The sequence below is a fragment of the Oncorhynchus tshawytscha genome, linkage group LG03 (genome assembly GCF_018296145.1).
Source record: "Oncorhynchus tshawytscha isolate Ot180627B linkage group LG03, Otsh_v2.0, whole genome shotgun sequence".
Taxonomy (NCBI): Eukaryota; Metazoa; Chordata; class Actinopteri; order Salmoniformes; family Salmonidae; genus Oncorhynchus; species Oncorhynchus tshawytscha.
The window spans coordinates 69,088,727-69,107,402 of record NC_056431.1 but is presented as its reverse complement, the minus strand read 5'-3'; the positions used below and the strand labels follow the sequence as shown (position 1 = coordinate 69,107,402).

Here is an 18,676-nt window from a genome sequence, read left to right as displayed (position 1 = left end):
CAAAAATTTGATCATATTACTCCAGTGCTAGCCTCTCTACACTGGCTTCCTGTCAAAGCAAGGGCTGATTTCAAGGTTTTACTGCTAACCTACAAAGCATTACATGGGCTTGCTCCTACCTATCTCTCTGATTTGGTCCTGCCGTACATACCTACACGTACTCTACGGTCACAAGACGCAGGCCTCCTAATTGTCCCTAGAATTTCTAAGCAAACAGCTGGAGGCAGGGCTTTCTCCTATAGAGCTCCATTTTTATGGAACGGTCTGCCTACCCATGTCAGAGACGCAAACTCGGTCTCAACCTTTAAGTCTTTACTGAAGACTCATCTCTTCAGTGGGTCATATGATTGAGTGTAGTCTGGCCCAGGAGTGGGAAGGTGAACGGAAAGGCTCTGGAGCAACGAACCGCCCTTGCTGTCTGCCTGGCCGGTTCCCCTCTTCCACTGGGATTCTCTGCCTCTAACCCTATTACAGGGGCTGGGTCACTGGCTTACTGGGGCTCTCTCATGCCGTCCCTGGAGGGGTGCATCACCTGAGTGGGTTGATTCACTGTTGTGGTCAACCTGTCTGGGTTGGCGCCCCCCTTGGGTTGTGCCGTGGCGGAGATCTTTGTGGGCTATACTCAGCCTTGTCTCAGGATGGTAAGTTGGTGGTTGAAGATATCCCTCTAGTGGTGTGGGGGCTGTGCTTTGGCAAAGTGGGTGGGGTTATATCCTTCCTGTTTGGCCCTGTCTGGGGTGACCTCGGTGGGGCCACAGTGTCTCCTGACCCCTCCTGTCTCAGCCTCCAGTATTTATGCTGCAGTAGTTTATGTGTCGGGGGGCTGGGGTCAGTTTGTTATATCTGGAGTACTTCTCCTGTCCTATTCGGTGTCCTGTGTGAATCTAAGTGTGCGTTCTCTAATTCTCTCCTTCTCTCTTTCTTTTCTCTCTCGGAGGACCTGAGCCCTAGGGACCAGGACTACCTGACATGATGACTCCTTGCTGTCCCCAGTCCACCTGGCCATGCTGCTGTTCCAGTTTCAACTGTTAGGACCATGCCCCAGGACTACCTGACATGATGACTCCTTGCTGTCCCCAGTCCACCTGGCCATGCTGGTTTCACTTTGACTGTGCTGCTGCTCCAGTTTCAACTGTTCTGCCTTATTATTAACATGCTGGTCATTTATGAACATTTGAACATCTTGGCCATGTTCTGTTATAATCTCCACCCGGCACAGCCAGAAGAGGACTGGCCACCCCACATAGCCTGGTTCCTCTCTAGGTTTCTTCCTAGGTTTTGGCCTTTCTAGGGAGTTTTTCCTAGCCACCGTGCTTCTACACCTGCATTGCTTGCTGTTTGGGGTTTTAGGCTGGGTTTCTGTACAGCACTTTGAGATATCAGCTGATGTACGAAGGGCAATATAAATAAATTTGATTTGAGAAGATCATGGACTTCAAGAAACAGCAAAGGGAGCACCTCCCATCCACATCTATGGGACAGCAGTGGAGAAGGTGGAAAGTTAAGTTCCTCAGTGAACATATCACCAACAAACTAACGGTCCACGCACACAGACAGTGTGGTGAAGAAGACGCAACAGCGCCTCTTCAAACTCAGGAGGATGAAATAAATGTGGCTTGTCCCCGAAAACCCTCACTAACTTTTAGATGCACAATCGAGAGCATCCTGTCGGGCTGCATCACCGCCTGGTACGGCAACTGCACCGCCCACATCCGCAGGGCTCTCCAGAGGGTGGTGCGGTCTACACAACTCATCACCAGGGGCAAACTATCTGCCCTCCAGGACACCTACAACACCCGATGTCAAAGGAAGGCAAAAAGATCATCAAGGTCAATAACCACCCGAGCCGCTACAAGTTCACCCTGCTTCCATCCAGAAGGCGAGTTCAGTACAGATGCATCAAAGCTGGGACAGAGATTAACAATCTGATGGCCTTGAGAAAGCTGTTTTTCAAACAGCCACCACTAGCACAGGGAGGCAGCTGCCTACCGACAGACTTGATATCATTGGCCACGTTAATAAAATGGAACACTAGTCATTTTAATAACGCCACTAAGAATGTTTACATATATCACATTGCTCATCTCATATGTATATACTGTATCCTTTACTATATATTCTTTACTAGGGGTGGCAGGTGGCCTTGTGGTTAGTATTGGGCCAGTAACCGAAAGGTTGCTAAATCGAATTCCCGAGCCGACAAGGTAAAAATCTGTTGTTCTGCCCCTGAACAAGACAGTTAGCCTAGGAACAGTGGGTTGTCATTGTAAAAAAGAATATGTTCTTAAATAACTTGCCTAGTTAAATAAAGGTTAAAATAAAAAATCCATTGCAATTTAGCCGTTCTGTCACAGCTCATCCATATATTTTATACTTACAGTGGGAAGTCGGAAGTTTACATACACATCAGCCAAATAAATTTAAACTCCTAACATTTAATCCAAGTCAAAATTCTCTGTTTTAGGTCAGTTAGGATCACCACTTTATTTTAAGAATGTGAAATGTCAGAATAATAGTAGAGATTTATTTAAGCTTTTATTTCTTTCATCACATTCCCAGTGGGTCAGACGTTTACATACACTCAATTAGTATTTGGTAGCATTACCTTTAAATTGTTTAACTTGGGTCAAACGTTTTGGGTAGCCTTCCACAAGCTTCCCACAATAAGTTGGGTGAATTTTGGCCCATTCCTCCTGACAGAGCTGGTGTAACTGAGTCAGGTTTGTAGGCCTCCTTGCAAGCACACGCTTTTTTCAGTTCTGCCTACAAAGTTTCTATAGGATTGAGGTTAGGGCTTTGTGACGGCCACTCCAATACCTTGACTTTGTTGTCTTTAAGCCATTTTGCCACAACTTTGGAAGTATGCTTGGGGTCATTGTCCATTTGGAAGACCCATTTGCGACCAAGCTTGAACTTCCTGACTGATGTCTTGAGATATTGCTTCAATATAGCCCCATTATCTTCCTCCTTCATGATGCCATCTATTTTGTGAAGTGCACCAGTCCCTCATGCAGTAAAGCATCCCCACAACATGATGCTGCCACCCCTGTGCTTCACGGTTGGGATGGTGTTCTTCAGCTTGCAAGCTTCCCCCTTTTTCCTCCAAACATAACGATGGTCATTATGGCCAAAGAGTTATATTTTTGTTTCATCAGACCAGAGGACATTTCTCCAAAAAGTATGATCTTTGTCCACATGTGCAGTTACAATCTGTATGGCAGTTTTGGAACAGTGGCTTCTTCCTTGCTGAGCGGCCTTTCAGTTTATGTCGATATAGGACTCGATATCGGACTAATTTAACTGTGAATAGATACTTTTGTACCCGTTTCCTCCAGCATCTTCACAAGGTCCTTTGCTGTTGTTCTGGGATTGATTTGCATTTTCGCACCAAAGTACGTTCATCTCTAGGAGACAGAACACATCTCCTTCCTGAGCGGTATGACTGCTGTGTGGTCCCATGGTGTTTATACTTGCGTACTATTGTTTGTAAAGATGAACATGGTGCCTTCAGGCATTTGGAAATAGCTTGCAAGGATGAATCAGACTTGTGGAGGTCTACAATTTGGCTGATTTCTTTTGATTTTCCCAAGATGTCAAGAAAAGAGGCACTGAGTTTGAAGGTAGACCTCGAAATACATCCACAAGTACACCTCCAATTGACTCAAATGATGTCAATTAGCCAATCAGAACTTTTTACGTTTTACTTTACTACATTCCTAAAGAAAATGTTATTTTTACTCCGTACATTTTCCCTGACACCCAAAAGTCCTTGTTACATTTTCAATACTTAGCAGGACAGGAAAGAGAACATCCCTGGTCACCCCTACGGCCTCTGATCTGGAGGACGAACTAAACGCTTAGATTGAAAATGTCTGTGTGTTGTCATGTGCCCCTGGTTCTCCATAAAAAGAGAACACCTGATCTTATTATAAGCAATTTGAATTTATTTATACTTTTACTTTTGATACTTACGTATATTTATAACATTTAGACTTTTAGCCAAGTAGTATTTTTCTTGGTGACTCGAGTCATTTTCTATGAAGGTATCTTTACTTTTCCTCAAGTATGACAATTGGGTACCACTCCAAAATTTTGAGAGAAATATGTTTTGTGTGTGTCTGGAAAATTTCTGGGATCTTATTTCAGCTCATGAAACATGGGACCAACGCTTTACATTTTGCATTTATATTTTTGTTGAGAGTATTATTAGTTTATAATATCATCTGAGGAACCAGTGAAGATAAAAATAACTTTAACTTAAAAAGTTCTCTAAAACTATTTTATTTTAAAAAAGTGTTGTTTTTTTTAAAAACGCAATTGTCTACACACTTAGCAGACACTTTGTTTAACTAAAGCAATTCCATCTGTCATATACCAACCCTACCTTGTCACAGCAAAACGGATTGGCTCAAACACATTAAGGAATGAAATTCCACAAATGAACACCTGTTAATTGAAATGCATTCCAGGTGACTACCTCGTGAAGCTGGTTGAGAGAATGCCACAGTGTGCAAAGCTGTCATCAAGGCAAAGGGTGGCTACTTAAACAAATCAAAATATTTTTGAGATTCTTCTAACACTTTTTTGGTTACTACATGATTCCATATTTGTTTTGATGTCTTCACTATTATTCAACAATGTAGAAAATAGTAAAAATAAAGAAAAACCCTGGAATGAGTAGGTGTATCCAAACTTTTGACTGGTACTGTAGAACAAAGACTCACCATACTCTTGAAACATGCCACTCAAAGCAAGGTGAATGATGATTTCACTTGACTTCATTTAAATCCCAAGTACAAAATCCCCAGTACAAGACCAACGGAATAATTTATCCCACCACCGACTAAAAAAACAACATACAACTGTAAACAGACAGAGGCACTTGAGGAAAACTGAACAAGAAACAGTCACACACTACAGAATCTACAACAAAACATTGTATACAACTATTTAAGATAAGAAAACAGATACACACTTGATGAAATGTACAATAAAAAAACTAATTATATTTCTTACAATTGACGTGATAGTGCTGTGTTTTACAATGTCTCATAGGTAAATGTGTAAAAAAAAAAGTATTCTAAAATAATAATAAAAGATCACATGGATTTCAACAGGTAAAATATGTGCCTTAAGATTCCGGTATTCTAGCCCTCCCTCCCTCCATATACACCTTGCCCTTCAATCCCATTCTATATAAAGCATAGCACAATATTACATAAGTACTGTTTAACCTCTACGCCTGTACAGGTATAAAGGCACCCGAGTCACCTTATTACAATACATTCTATAGCGTCTATCAGAGTCCAAAACGTGTATGCGTGATCTAGAATATTGGAACATTAGCTTTCATACTTTTCTCAGCATGGCTCAAGCAATTTCTCCAATCGTCAACACATTCAAATTAATATAGGATGCGAACGCAGAGCCGTGTTGGTTGGGAATTTTGGGCAGATGCTCGTTTGGGCAGTGGTCTCAGAGACCCGTAGTTATGTCACAATGGGATGCTGGACTATCGCGTCTCTGGACTCAATTACGCTTAATAATCCTTTTGGTGTCACTTCTCGTCCAAAGGCAGACAGACAGAGACCGTTTGTGGAGACAGACAGACAGTGGAGACCGAAAAACAAACAGTTTGTGGAGACACAAACCATGAGTTTACACTGAGGAAAAGGGAGACAGACAGGCAGGCAGACAGACAGGCAGACAGACAGGCAGACAGACAGGCAGACAGACAGACCAGGTTTCAGATCACCACACTGGTACCACTACGAGAGCTTTTATCCTGGAAGAGAAAGAAAGAGATGGAGAGAGAGAGGGGGAAGGAGAGAGAGAGAGAGGGGGAAGGAGAGAGAGAGAGGGGGAAGGAGAGAGAGGGGGAAGGAGAGAGAGAGAGAGATAGAGAGGGATGGGGAGGGAGAGATAGAGGGTGTTCAGTAGTGTTGACATTTGTGTGGTAAAATGAGTGCATGTGAATGTCTGTAGATGTGTGTGTACCATCCTGTTTGTGCAGTGTCTGTTACAGGACAGTACGATCCTGATCTGTATGTGTGAGTAAACAATGTTATATGGGTGTGAGTCAGACATCAGCACTTGTGTTTGTTTCTTACTGAGTAGCGGTCGTAGTTCCTCCTGTTGCCATGCTGGATCTCGATGGAGGAGTAGCTGGGGGGTTTCTCTGGCCACAGCTTCCCCTTGCCTCCCCTTTTCCCTCCCCTCCTGCTGTCTTCCTCCTCCGAGCTCCAGGACCGTTGTCGATGGGCAGGAGGTGAGTGGCTCCTGTCTAGCCTGGCAAGGGCTGACCGACGCACCTCCTCCATCATGTCGTCACGACTACGGGACCGTGGCGCCGACCCAGACCCCCCCGTCCTCCTCCCGGCCGAGCCTTGCCCCTCCCTCTTTGGCCCTCCCCTCCGGTCGTCCCAGTCTGACTCGTCGCTGTAGCTACGCAGGATGCCTTGCCGCGGAGGGGTGGAGTTGTGTTTGTCACGCCGGTTGTCACTGTAACGCCCACCGCCGCCACCCCCAGTGCGGTTGGTGCTGCTGCTGGATTGGCTGGATATTCTTGGAGCACCACTGGTCCCTCCTCCACCTCCAGTCCCCCTGCGAGAGGAAAAACTGGGTACCCGCTGGACGATAGGGGGCAAGGTGATCACTCTCCTCTCCACCCCCCTCATCCCCATCTCATCCAGGGCAGACAGCATGCTGGGGGGGCCGGCAGTGAAGGGGACCCCCTGGGGGCCTCCCTGGGGCTGATACTGGTGGGCGTGGGGAGACAAGTGCTGATGAGGGGGAGGGGGCATCTGGCTGTGAACCCCCCTCATCTGGCTTTCCAGGAAGTCCAGCATCTGGTTGGTGTCGTGCGCACTCCCGCCATGCATGCTGCCGTTACCGTGGTGGATACCGTATTGGTGTTGGGGCATAGGGGGAGGCTGCAGCTGGAGGGGCGAGGGGCCCATCGGGGCCATGGCAAAGTTGGGCTTGGTAGGGTACCCATCGGAGAACGAGGCTGGAGACATAGCGAATCACACAGCATTAGCACCGTTATAAGACTGACCTGAGACCAGTAGATCGTTTCACAGCATGCATGGTCAGGGTTCTCCCCAGGATTTTTTAAGGTGGTGCTGCTGAGTACGGCCAGGGGGGTCAGATATTTTTTCATTTGTCTATTTACATAGTGGCACAGCCAGTCCACAAGGTGGCACATCACCTCTCTTACATTCTTTGGGAGAACCTTGAGGATACAACTTTATAACATTGACCGGAGTTCAGTAGATAGTTTCACAACATGCAGGGTACAACATTATCACCATTATAAGACTGACCTGAGTACATCACTGGGTTGCCCTGGGAGGAGTGGTTGCTGATGGGGGCGTAGATAGGCTGGCCGTGCATCCAGGGGGCCATGGCCTTCTGGGCCTCTCGTATCATCCTGTGCTGCATCACCACTTGGGAGGGGAGAGAGGAGAGGTGTGAATAAGTGTATCACTACGAGTGTGTGTGCGCTCGATCGTGTGTGTGTGTGTGTTTGTGTGTGGTACCTTTCTCAGGGCAGCAGCAGGTCTGTGGGCAGCAGGGACAGCGGATGTAGCAGCAGCACTTCTGGGGGCAGCATTGACAACAGCAGATACAGAACAGCATGATGAGCAGCAGAGCCCCGATGATGATGAACAGCACCGTCAGCCAATCTGGAACAGAGGTCAAGAGGTCATGTAGGACACATAGTGACTTCAGAAAGTATTCATACCCAAGTGACATATTTTACATTTTGTTGCGTTACAGTCTGAACTAAAAAAAAAAAAAAAAAAATCCTCTCACCCATCTACACACAGAATACCCAAAAACATTTTTGCAAATTTATTGAAAATGACAGCGATAACAACTGTGAGTCTTTCTGGGTAAGTCTAAGAGCTTAACACACCTGGATTGCAAATTATATATTTTTTTAATTCTTCAAACTCTGTCAAGTTGGTTGTTGATCTGTGCTAGACCTCCATTTTCAAGTCTTGCCATAGATATTCGAGCTGGTTTATGTCAAAACTGTGGCTAGGCCGTTACAGAACATTCAATGTTGTCTTGGTAAGCAACTTGGGCTTGTGTCCTGCTGAAAGGTGAATGTCTCCCAGTGTCTGTTGGAAAGCAGACTGAACCAGGTTTTCCTCCAGGATTTTGCCTGTGCTTAGATCTATTCCGTTGTGTTTTATCAACAAAAAAAACCTCCCTAGTCCTTGCCGATGACAAGCATACCCATAACAGGATGAAGCCACCACCATGATTGAAAATATTTAGAGTGGTGCTCAGTAATGTGTTGTGTTTGACCCAAACATAAGGCTTTCTATTCTGGATATGGAGGTAATTTCTTTGCCACATTTTTTGCAGAATCCCAGATTGACCCCTTCCCTTCGCCTCTCTCACTTCGATTTGTGTGTTAATGCGTGCCTCCGCTGCACGCAGTGTTGGAGCTACTATAATTTTGTTTATACTGTACCTATGCCATCCTTTCAGATCTACAGAAGTGAATAGTGGAGTTGATTTGGGATTGGCCAATGTACATTTTTTTGCTGTGTTACTCACATTGTAATTAAAGTGCCACATAGACAACAGCGCCAAGTCTCTACAGAATACGAGTGACATTATTTCTTATTCAAAATAGGCTATTACATGGTGTACAGTTTGTTGAATGCATGTTTTACATAGAGAACCTATGAACCTTGAATGGAGGAAGTTAACATCCTGAGTGGCACAGTGGTCTACGGCACTGCATCGCAGTGCTAGCTGTGTCACTACAGATCCTGGTTCAATTCCAGGCTGTGTCGCAGCCGGCCATGACTGGGAGACCCATGAGGCGGCGCACAATTGGCCCAGCGTCGTCCAGGTTAGGCCGGCATGTCCTTGTCCCATCGCGCTCTAGCAACTCCTGTGGCGGGCCGGGGCGCAGTGCACGCTGAAACGGTCACCAGGTGTACCATGTTTCCTCCGACACATTGGTGCGGCTGGCTTTCGGGTTAAGCGGGCATTGTGTCAAGAAGCAGTGCAGCTTGGCTGGGCCGTGTTTCGGAGGATGCACGGCCCTCGACCTTCGCCTCTCCCGAGTCTGTATGGGAGTTGTAGAGATGGGACAATTGGAAACCACAAAATTTGGGGGGGAAAGTTTGTTAATATATAAATAAAAAATATATAAATAAATAGTTACGGAAGAATGAAACATGACCCACTGCACAGTTGGTCCTCAAGCCTAAGGGTGCTTTTTAATGATGTGCCACAGGCACCCCATGGTTCCCCCAGGAGAGCAATGCATTGGTGGAACATGCAAATACATAAATGAAAATGAGGATAGTTAAACGCATCCTGAAAAAGCAAAAAACATTTGCAGTCACTTACGGTAAACAATGAGTTTGACCTCGCGGTCTGAGTCTCCTGAAGTGTCCCCCGGTGCGTCGATGGAGCAGAAGTACACACCGTTATCCCACCACATCACCTCATTCATAACCAGGTCGGCCTCTGTGGAGGGCAGGGGGTTGGGCACACACCCAAGCACTTACTGTACATGTGCATGTTAACATTTAATGCAACATTTACAAATCTGATAATTGTGGTCTCTTTTCACTATGTTGGGGTCACACTCACTGTTTTGGATGGATATCTTGCGCTCCCGATACTCAGAGCCCAGGGTGGCCTCATTGGTTCCCTTCTTCTGGATGACTGTGCGAATGGTGCGCTGGCGGTCTGGACAGTCATTGGCTGGGTCCTGGCCCAGCTGCAGAGCAGCCTGATAGGCTACAGCAGGAGGAGAATGGAAGTATTATGATGACATCACTATACACCAACATCTCCATTATCGCATTGGTGTCCCAATCTCAACAGTACCACTATGACATCATACAATCTTCAAAGCCTCATTATAACATCACTTTACAATTCTGACATCAATCTCTGCTGCTCCATTATGACATCCAAATCATCATATTCCCATTATAACAGCACAATCTACAAAGCATGACATCACAATCACCACAGCACCTTATGACATCAAACTACACAGCTCCATTATTACATTTACAATCTTCACTGCAATATGACATCAATCTCCACAGCCCTGTTACCTCACAAGCTCTGCAGTTCCATTTATGACATCACAATCACCACAGCCCCATTGCAAGAAGACTATAATAACGGAAAGAAAGGAGGAGGGCTACACTAGTGTCCGTGCAGCCCTCACTCATTTACCTGTCCTTTAATATCTCACCTGTGGAGTAGAATTCCAGCACGGGGTCCTTGCAGAAGGACTTGTAGCGCCAGGTGACCAGGACTTCCTGTGCATTGGCGGAGGTGGAGTAGTCACAGCGTATGATGACCGAGGCAAAGAGAGCCGTACTCCTCTCTGTCTGAGGAACAATCACCTGGATAGAAAACACCTCTGAAAAACAGAGTTGCGAGAAAGAATGAGAGGATAGTACAAAAATAACACACAATTTTTAAAATTTAAATTAGAAAAAAATGATGTGTTCAAATGATTAAGAGAAACTGTTTTTCAAACTGCTTAATTTGTATGCAGAAGTGCATATTAGTACTCGGAAACAATAATTTCTAACAACGTTTAACGTTGTGGATTAACTGTCCTGAACACCCATCTGCTTGGCAACTTGTAAACACCCTACGGTCACGTGACCGCGACTTGTTGGCCTTGTCATGTTTACACCTGTCGATTATTAACTTATTCTAACATGCTTATTTTGGAAAGAATCAAGACAATGTATATGTGAATTGTGTTTTGTAAGTAATAAAGCCCAATACACGTTAGAGCCGTATCTTAAAGCGGTTTTAGATTAAAAACCTTACCTGTTGGCAGGAAACCAAGCAGAAGCGCAAGCAAGATAATATTTCCCATTTTGTTCTTCGCCATTCCAACGCGGAAGCTCCTAAAAGACGACCAACCTTTAGTCAATCGATACAATTAATTTGATAAAACCATGCAACATTTGTCGAAGCAACGCTTCATCAGCGCATTTTCTTGATTTTATGTAAATAGAAGTTTTCAATTTCCTCGTTTTTGTGGTGAAACTACTCTCCTACAGGAGTCGCGGCAACTTTCCCAGGCGGAGTTCATCGGCGCGTTCCCAACCCCATCCCCCATCTTCGGGTGACGTCACCGACCCCACCTCGAGCCGCAACAGGTGCAAGACAAAAAAACTTGTAAGTGATATGGAAGGCTCGTGCACGTGGAAACGAGTTTTTAATACATAAACGCCTAAATGTATCAAATAGTTCGCGGAACTAGGACTTTTGAAATTGATTATTTTAACAAGATAAACCCCCTCTGGAAATGCCTTTAAACATAGAGGACCTTGAGAAAATCGGGTATATTTTCCTATAGGCCCAGAATAGTAAAAGTAGCGATCTTTCTAATGTCACCTCAAGATCAACACCAGACTGTACACACATCAGATGTATGTCTTCTTTGTACACACATCTGATTATATCTAATGTATAAACGCAACATGCAACAATTTCAAAGATTTTACTGAGTTACAGTTCATATAAGTGTAACGGATGTGAAACGGCTAGCTTAGTTAGCGGTGCGCGCTAAATAGCGTTTCAATCGGTGACGTCACTTGCTCTGAGCGCTTTAAGTAGTAGTTCCCCTTGCTCTGCAAGGGCCGCGGCTTTTGTGGAGCGATGGGTAACGATGCTTCGTGGGTGACTGTTGTTGATGTGTGCAGAGGGTCCCGGGTATGGGCGAGGGGCCGGTCTAAAGTTATACTGTTACATAAGGAAATCAGTCAATTGACATGAAATACATTCATTAGGTCATAATCTATGGATTTCACATGACTGGGCAGGGGTGCAGCCATGGGTGGGCCTTGGAGGGCAATAGGCCCACTCACTTGGCAGGCAAGCCCACTCACTGGGGAGCCAGGCCCAGCCAATCAGAATTAGTTTTCCCCTACAAAAGGGGAACATTTATTACAGACAGAAATACTCCTCAGCACATATTGCAGGCTTGTATTTGTACCCTGGTTGAGGCAAGGCAATCTAGAATAATCTAGACCCATGTGAATCAAATTACATTTCAAGGAGGGATCCAGATAGTTGAGAAAATACAGAGACATTGAACAGTTAGGGTCCAAGCACAGTGACTCATGTTTGGCCTTTTGAGAACTCCAGTACTATGCAACCGTTGACACAACCAAAACTTCATTTACAACATTAGGTGGATGATTCAGAATATTGTGCAGTAGTTGTGGACCGTCAGTCAGCCTATTCAGCTCTGCAATACGAATTACAATGAAGTGGCCCCAGCCACTTCTTCTTTCTTCAGTGTCTGTCCAGGGTTTGTTTCTTAATGCCAAGCTTGTTTGCACTTTCAGCAGTGTGGAAATTCCATGTCAACAGTCCTCAGACACACAAAACACTGGAGCCTGCAGGATTTCCATGTGAATTGGGATATCTACATGCTGGAAGAAAAGGTCCAAGCCACAGCACTGTGGAGACTGGAGAGGAGTTCACAGCAATGTCGCAGATCATCCTTCTCTGAAAAGAGGGTTGATTGTTACTGGGGGGGGGTCAGGGACTGTTGGTGTGGTTCTATTCTAAGGCTGTATTCATACTGTTGGTGTGGTTCTATTCTAAGGCTGTATTCATACTGTTGGTGTGGTTCTATTCTAAGGCTGTATTCATACTGTTGGTGTGGTTCTATTCTAAGGCTGTATTCATACTGTTGGTGTGGTTCTATTCTAAGGCTGTATTCATACTGTTGGTGTGGTTCTATTCTAAGGCTGTATTCATACTGTTGGTGTGGTTCTATTCTAAGGCTGTATTCATACTGTTGGTGTGGTTCTATTCTAAGGCTGTATTCATACTGTTGGTGTGGTTCTATTCTAAGGCTGTATTCATACTGTTGGTGTGGTTCTATTCTAAGGCTGTATTCATACTGTTGGTAGACAGTCACTTTATAAAGTTTGGCCAAGTACCAGCATTGAAGGGTGGTGACGTTAAACAAGCCTAGGAGCGCTTTTGTGTTAATAGTTTTTTCAACTCTCTCTCCAACATGCAATCAAGCTTTATTCACTCAACACAAAGACAGGCCAGCTTGAGTTTCACTCTAAACAGCTCTTCTGGATCCAATGTAAAGAGCTTAGAAACCTTGTAAAATGTGCTTTATAAATTAAATGTACGCCATTCGTACAGTGAAGAGGTATTCTGCACCTGTCATGGCCAGATGCTGAAGCGACAGCTTCCTTTCTGGTATTGTGATGTCATCCTGGAACACACACATCTTGGTCTAGCCTGGTGGAATTTAGAATCCTGTTATATTTCCTGTTTCACCCTATTGGTCAGCATAGTGACCAGTGCTCAGTGCTGTTCCACATTCAGAAGGGACAGACATTTCAGTCACTGATGTATCTTATGGAATAAGAGATAATGATGTGTACATCGTTGTGAAAGCACATGTGAAAATGTGCTAAATAAATGGTCATTGACAGAAAAGGCTTGGAAGAGTTGTTTATGTCTATGGTGTTTGTGTGTGTAAATAAAGTAATGAGCAAGCACTGTGTGTGTATTAAACGGTTAACATAGATAGCGATAAGAAACACACGCTCCATATCCAATGTAAACAATCATAAAAGGGCATAGTAATCACACACAATGGCACAATCTAAGATAGTGTGTTTATATCAAAATCAATGTCAAACAAGTGAAATACAAACATCTGCTATGGCTGAATGGCACAGTTTCAAAACACAGTTACCTGTGGCCAATAAGGGCATGTCCAATTAATACTGTGGGCTAATAAAGAATACTATTACTGTAATATAAATTCAAGCTCAGTAGGTACAGTACATTTACAGTAGGTACAGTACATGACACACACACACACACCACACACACACACACACACAATGAAGGCAGGTGAACCTGAGTTGTCTTTTTTATGGCACAATTGACACCTATTATGTTTCTTATAGTCTGATGAAATGTATGACACGTGGAGGAGCATTGGATTTACAATTATAATGGTAAGTTGACATATATAGTTGTTTAGAATTGATCAAAATAATCCTGAACTTAACACACATGAATTGATCATATGAAGTTTCTTTGATGACCACTTTCCTTTTTTTTTAAACCCCTTATCTTAGCTCTGCCTCCACACCTAATCAATACCTATCGATCAATACCTACCAATAGCCCTAATCGTATCATTGCTGTCAGCATAACTTCACGGGAACTAACTTTCACCGTGCTTCGTAGGTGAGAGAGAGGGACTGCTCTGTGGAATGCTTGGTTTGAGTTTCACAGATTCAAACCTAAATATGGACATACAGAACAGTACACATCCACACAAATGCTTCACACCCACGTTGCAGCCATACATACCCATTCAAACGGTGTGTATGTAATGCATCTACGCTCAACACACATACAAAGAAAATGGTGTCCAAATGTTCCTTAAATCAATGCATAAACAATTCGCGTTCCATTGTCTTCTCGTGATCCATGCAAGGTGCCTCCCTTCTGTGGATGGAAACCTTCTATTGGATAAGCCTCTTCAGGTTGTTGATGATGAGGATGATCAGTTAGTCACTCCCAGGCTGATGCATGATGTTTTAAGCGAGTGATGTGTGATTCTCAATGCTGGCAGTGCTGTGCATGCACAGGCTTGAGTTCTCTCTGATGTGTCACACTATGAGAGAATCTCTGCTCAGAGCAGGGGTCTGTTAAAATAAAACACCAAGAGCCATGTTAGAGACCATGCAATCATGCCACTCATGCTCGATTAGTCAGGCCTGGTCAGTGAGGCAATGTGGGAATCCACAGCAATCATGCAGCTCATGCTCTGTTAGTAATGTCTGCGAGTGAGTATCACGAGAACATGATACAATCACATACAGAACATGCATTATTTTTGGTATTACGATTTGACCTTTTACCTTTGAAATAAAGCATTAAACTTGAGGATGTTTTCTTGACTACATTATTTACGAAACATTGATCTAAATTACAACATCAAAATAGTGCTTTTCGCCTCTCTTTTCACATAAAAACCAATCAATATGAAATACTGTTAGAAAATGTTTTGATTTATACAGTGCATTTGGAAAGTATTCAGACCCCTTCCCTTTTTCCACATTTTGTTACGTTACAGCCTTATTCTATAATGTATTAAATCAATGTTTTTCCTCATCAATCTACACACAATAATGGCTCCTGAGTGGTGCAGCGGTCTAAGGCATTGCATCTCAGTGCTAGAGGCGTCACTACAGACCCTGGTTCGATTCCAGGCTGTATCACAACCGGCCGTGATTGGGAGTCCCATAGGGCAGTGTGCAATTGGCCCAGTGTCGTCCCGGTTAGGGTTTGGCCATCAGTGTAAATAAGAATTGTTCTTAACTGACTTGCCTAGTTAAACAAAGGTTAAATCCATTTAAAAAAATGCCCCATAATGGAAAAGCGAAAACAGGTTTTTAGAAATGTTTGCAAATGTATAAAAACCAAAAAACTGAAATACTTTATTTACATAAGAATTCATACCCTTTGCTATGAGACTCGAAATTGAGCTCAGGTGCATCCGATTTCCATTGATCATCCTTGAGATTGTAGATTGTAGAAAATCCACATGTGATAAATTCAATTAATTGGACATGATTTGGAAAGGCACACACCTGTCTTTATAAGGTCCCACAGTAGACAGTGCATGTCAGAGTGAAAATCAAGCCCCCAAAGGACTTGTCTGTTGAGCTCAGAGACAGGATTGTGTCAAGGCACAGGTATGGGGAAGGGTACCAAAAAAGGTATGCAGCATTGAAGGTCCTCAAGAACATAGAGGCCTCCATCATTCTTAAGTGGAAGAAGTTTGGAACCAGCAAGACTCTTCCTAGAATTGGCTGCCAGGCCAAACTGAGCAATCGGGGGAGAAAGGCCAGGGAGGTGACCAAAACCCGATGGTCACTCTGACAGAGCTCCAGAGTTCCTCTGTGGAGATGGGAGAACCTTCGAGAAGGATAACCATTTCTCCAGCACTCCACCAATCAGGCCTTTATGGTAGAGTGGTCAGACGGAAGCCACTCCTCAGTAAAAGGGACATGACAGCCAGCTTGGAGTTTGCCAAAAGGCACCTAAAGGACTCTCAGACCATAAGAAACCAAGATTGAACTCTTTGGCCTGAATGCCAAGCGTCACATCTGGAGGAAACCTGGCACCATCCCGACTGTGAGGCATGGTGGTGGCAGCATCATGCTGTAGGGATGTTTTTCAGCGGCAGAGACTGGGAGACTAGTCAGGATCGAGGGAAAGATGAACGGAGCAAAGTGCAAAGAGATCATTGATGAAAACTTGCTCCAGAGCACTCAGGACCTCAGACTGGGGTGAACATTTACTTTCCAACAGGACAACGACCCTAACCACACAGCCAAGATAACACAGGACTGGCTTCGGGACAAGTCTCTCAATGTCCTTGAGTGGCCCAGCCAGAGCCCGGACTTGAACCCGATTTAATATATCTGGAGAGACCTGAAAAAGCTGTGCAGCGACGCTACCCATCCAACCTGACAGAGCATGAGAGGATATGCAGAGAGGAGTGGGGGACACTCCCCAAATACAGGTGTGCCAAACTTGCAGCGTCATACCCAAGAAGACTCAAGGCTGTAATTTCTGCCAAAGGTGCTTCAATAAAGTACTGAGTAAAGGGTCTGAATACTTACTATGTAAATGTGAAATTTCAGATTTTTTTTTTTTAGTTGCTAAAATAAAATGTAGTTTTTGCTTTGTCATTATGGGGGTATTGAATGTAGATTGATGAGGGGAAACAACTTTTTAATCCATTTTAGAATAAGGCTGTAACGTAACAAAATGTGGAAGAAGTCAAGGGATCTGAATACTTTCCCAATGCACTGTAAATACTGAACAAAAATATAAACGCAACATGTGACAATTTCAACGATTTTACTGAATTACAGTTCAAAAAAGGAAATCAATCAATTTAAATAAATAAATGAGCCCCTAATCTATGAATTTCACGGGCAGGGGCGCAGCCACTGTTGGTGCTGGGAGGGCATAGGCCCACAAATTTTTTCCCCACAAAAGGGCTTTATTACAGACAGAAATAATTCTCAGTTTCATCAGCTGTCCGGGTGGCTGCTCTCAGACAATCCCGCAAGTGAAGAAACCGGATGTGGGCTGGCATGGTTACATGTGGTCTGCGGTTGTGAAGCCGGTTGGACGTACAGACAAATTCTCTAAAACAACGTTAGAGGCGGCTTATGGTAGAGAAATTAACATTAAATTCTCTGGCAACAGCTCTGGTGGACATTCTTGCAGTTAATATGCCAATTGCACACTCCCTCAACTTGTGACATCTGTGGCATTGTGTGACAAAACTGCACATTTTAGAGTGGCCTTTTACTGTCCCCAGCACAAGGTGCACCTGTGTAATGATCATGCTGTTTAATCAGCTTCTTTATATGCCACACCTGTCAGCTGGATCGATTATCTTGGCAAAGGAGAAATGCTGACTAACTAACAGGGATGTGAACAAATTTGTGAACAACATTTCAGAAAAATAAGCTTTTTGTGCTTATGGAACATTTCTGGGATCTTTTATTTCAGCTCATGAAACATGGGACCAACACTTTACATGCTGCGCTTATATTTTTGTTCAATATAGTTTAAAAAAATAACACCCACAAATAAAGATGATCTAACCATCATGGGTTTAAAGTTGATGGTCAGACCTACTGGACTTTCTACCTCTGAGCTCTTGTAGCTGTGATAACCTGACAGTGGTAGGGTGTTCTTCAACATGACCTTCCTACAGGTAACTCACCATATTTCGGTTGTTGTCCCTGTCCTCTCTGCCCCCCTGTATGGTGTGGGCCAGTCCTTTAGGGGGACGGGTATAGGAGAACGATTGCATGGCCTGGTCAGTGGTGCTGTATCGTTCTGAGGGCGATTCGACCATACGGTAACGTTCAGTGGTTGGGTTGACCATCCGGTACCTTTCCATCTCTAGCTCCGAGTATGGAGGCAAAGGGTCATCCTCCTCGGGCCTATTGGTAGGTGACCGGCTGTAGAAACCGTCGCTGCCCTTGCCCTTTGAACTGCCCTTGGAGGGAGTGTCACTGTCCTCGTCAATCCGTCCCTTTCCTCTCTCCCCCTTCTCTCCTGCTCTCCCCCTCGCCTTGCGCTCCAATAAGTTGTTGAGGAATGCGTCATCGTAACCCCTCCGCCCCTGGGTGTGCTGGTGGGGGCGAGAGGGGAGATCGTCCCACATGTCCCTCTTCTTCTGCGGAGGCGGGCTGCGGCGGGGGTGCCAGTCATCATCCCTGTCTCCATGGAAACGGCGTGAGGGGCTGTGGTCCCGGTACGGGGGGTAGTGCTCTCGCCCCCGTATTTCCAGGTCGTAGTCCCTGTCCTGGTCACGGGGGTCGCCCCTCCGGGCACGGGGTCCATAGGACATAGCAAATTCCTCCAGCTCATCCAGAGAGCCAGTACGCCCCCTGGAGCCCAATGTCCTCCTCTCCAGGTGCACAGAGCGAGGGTTCCACCTGGAAAACAGGGAAGACAGGGGGAATCAGAGTATATAACAGATACACAATTGCAGACAGACAGTGTTAACTAGCATTTTAGTCCTACATTGAATACAATATAATCAGCAATGAAATATCCAATATCTATA

The 18,676-nt window shown here is 44.6% G+C and overlaps 2 protein-coding genes across 8 annotated transcripts in view; both read right to left on the bottom strand.

The window, feature by feature from the left end:
• Positions 1 to 4,760: 4,760 nt before the first annotated feature.
• ildr1b (immunoglobulin-like domain containing receptor 1b) lies at positions 4,761 to 11,111 on the bottom strand. The gene is made up of 8 exons (XM_042319906.1): positions 10,840 to 11,111; positions 10,247 to 10,417; positions 9,628 to 9,777; positions 9,382 to 9,501; positions 7,542 to 7,688; positions 7,326 to 7,448; positions 6,111 to 7,009; positions 4,761 to 5,785 (listed from the first exon to the last, which is right to left on the bottom strand). The coding sequence occupies exons 1-8, from the start codon at positions 10,901 to 10,903 to the stop codon at positions 5,747 to 5,749; spliced, it is 1,713 nt and encodes a 570-aa protein (XP_042175840.1). The 5' UTR covers positions 10,904 to 11,111; the 3' UTR covers positions 4,761 to 5,746.
• A 2,540-nt stretch (positions 11,112 to 13,651) lies between these two features.
• Positions 13,652 to 18,676, bottom strand: part of LOC112242505 (immunoglobulin-like domain-containing receptor 2) — a 31,888-nt gene continuing 26,863 nt past the window's right edge. For all 7 annotated transcript variants that reach the window (XM_042319900.1, XM_042319901.1, XM_042319903.1 and 4 more), the window contains 2 exons: positions 17,825 to 18,545; positions 13,652 to 14,717 (listed from right to left, as the gene is read on the bottom strand). In XM_042319900.1, the coding sequence (XP_042175834.1) occupies positions 14,682 to 14,717; positions 17,825 to 18,545 (757 nt within the window). In that variant the 3' untranslated portion in view covers positions 13,652 to 14,681. The remainder of the gene's footprint in view (positions 14,718 to 17,824; positions 18,546 to 18,676) is intronic.

Coding starts and splice junctions, on each gene's coding strand:
- ildr1b (XM_042319906.1), bottom strand. CDS start 10,903: ATGGCGAAGAACAAAATGGGAAATATTATCTTGCTTGCGCTTCTGCTT. Junction 9,778..10,246: donor GCTGGAATTCTACTCCACAG/GTGAGATATTAA, acceptor CTCCTGCTGTAG/CCTATCAGGCTGCTCTGCAG. Junction 7,449..7,541: donor CTGCTGCTGCCCTGAGAAAG/GTACCACACACA, acceptor TCCCCTCCCAAG/TGGTGATGCAGCACAGGATG.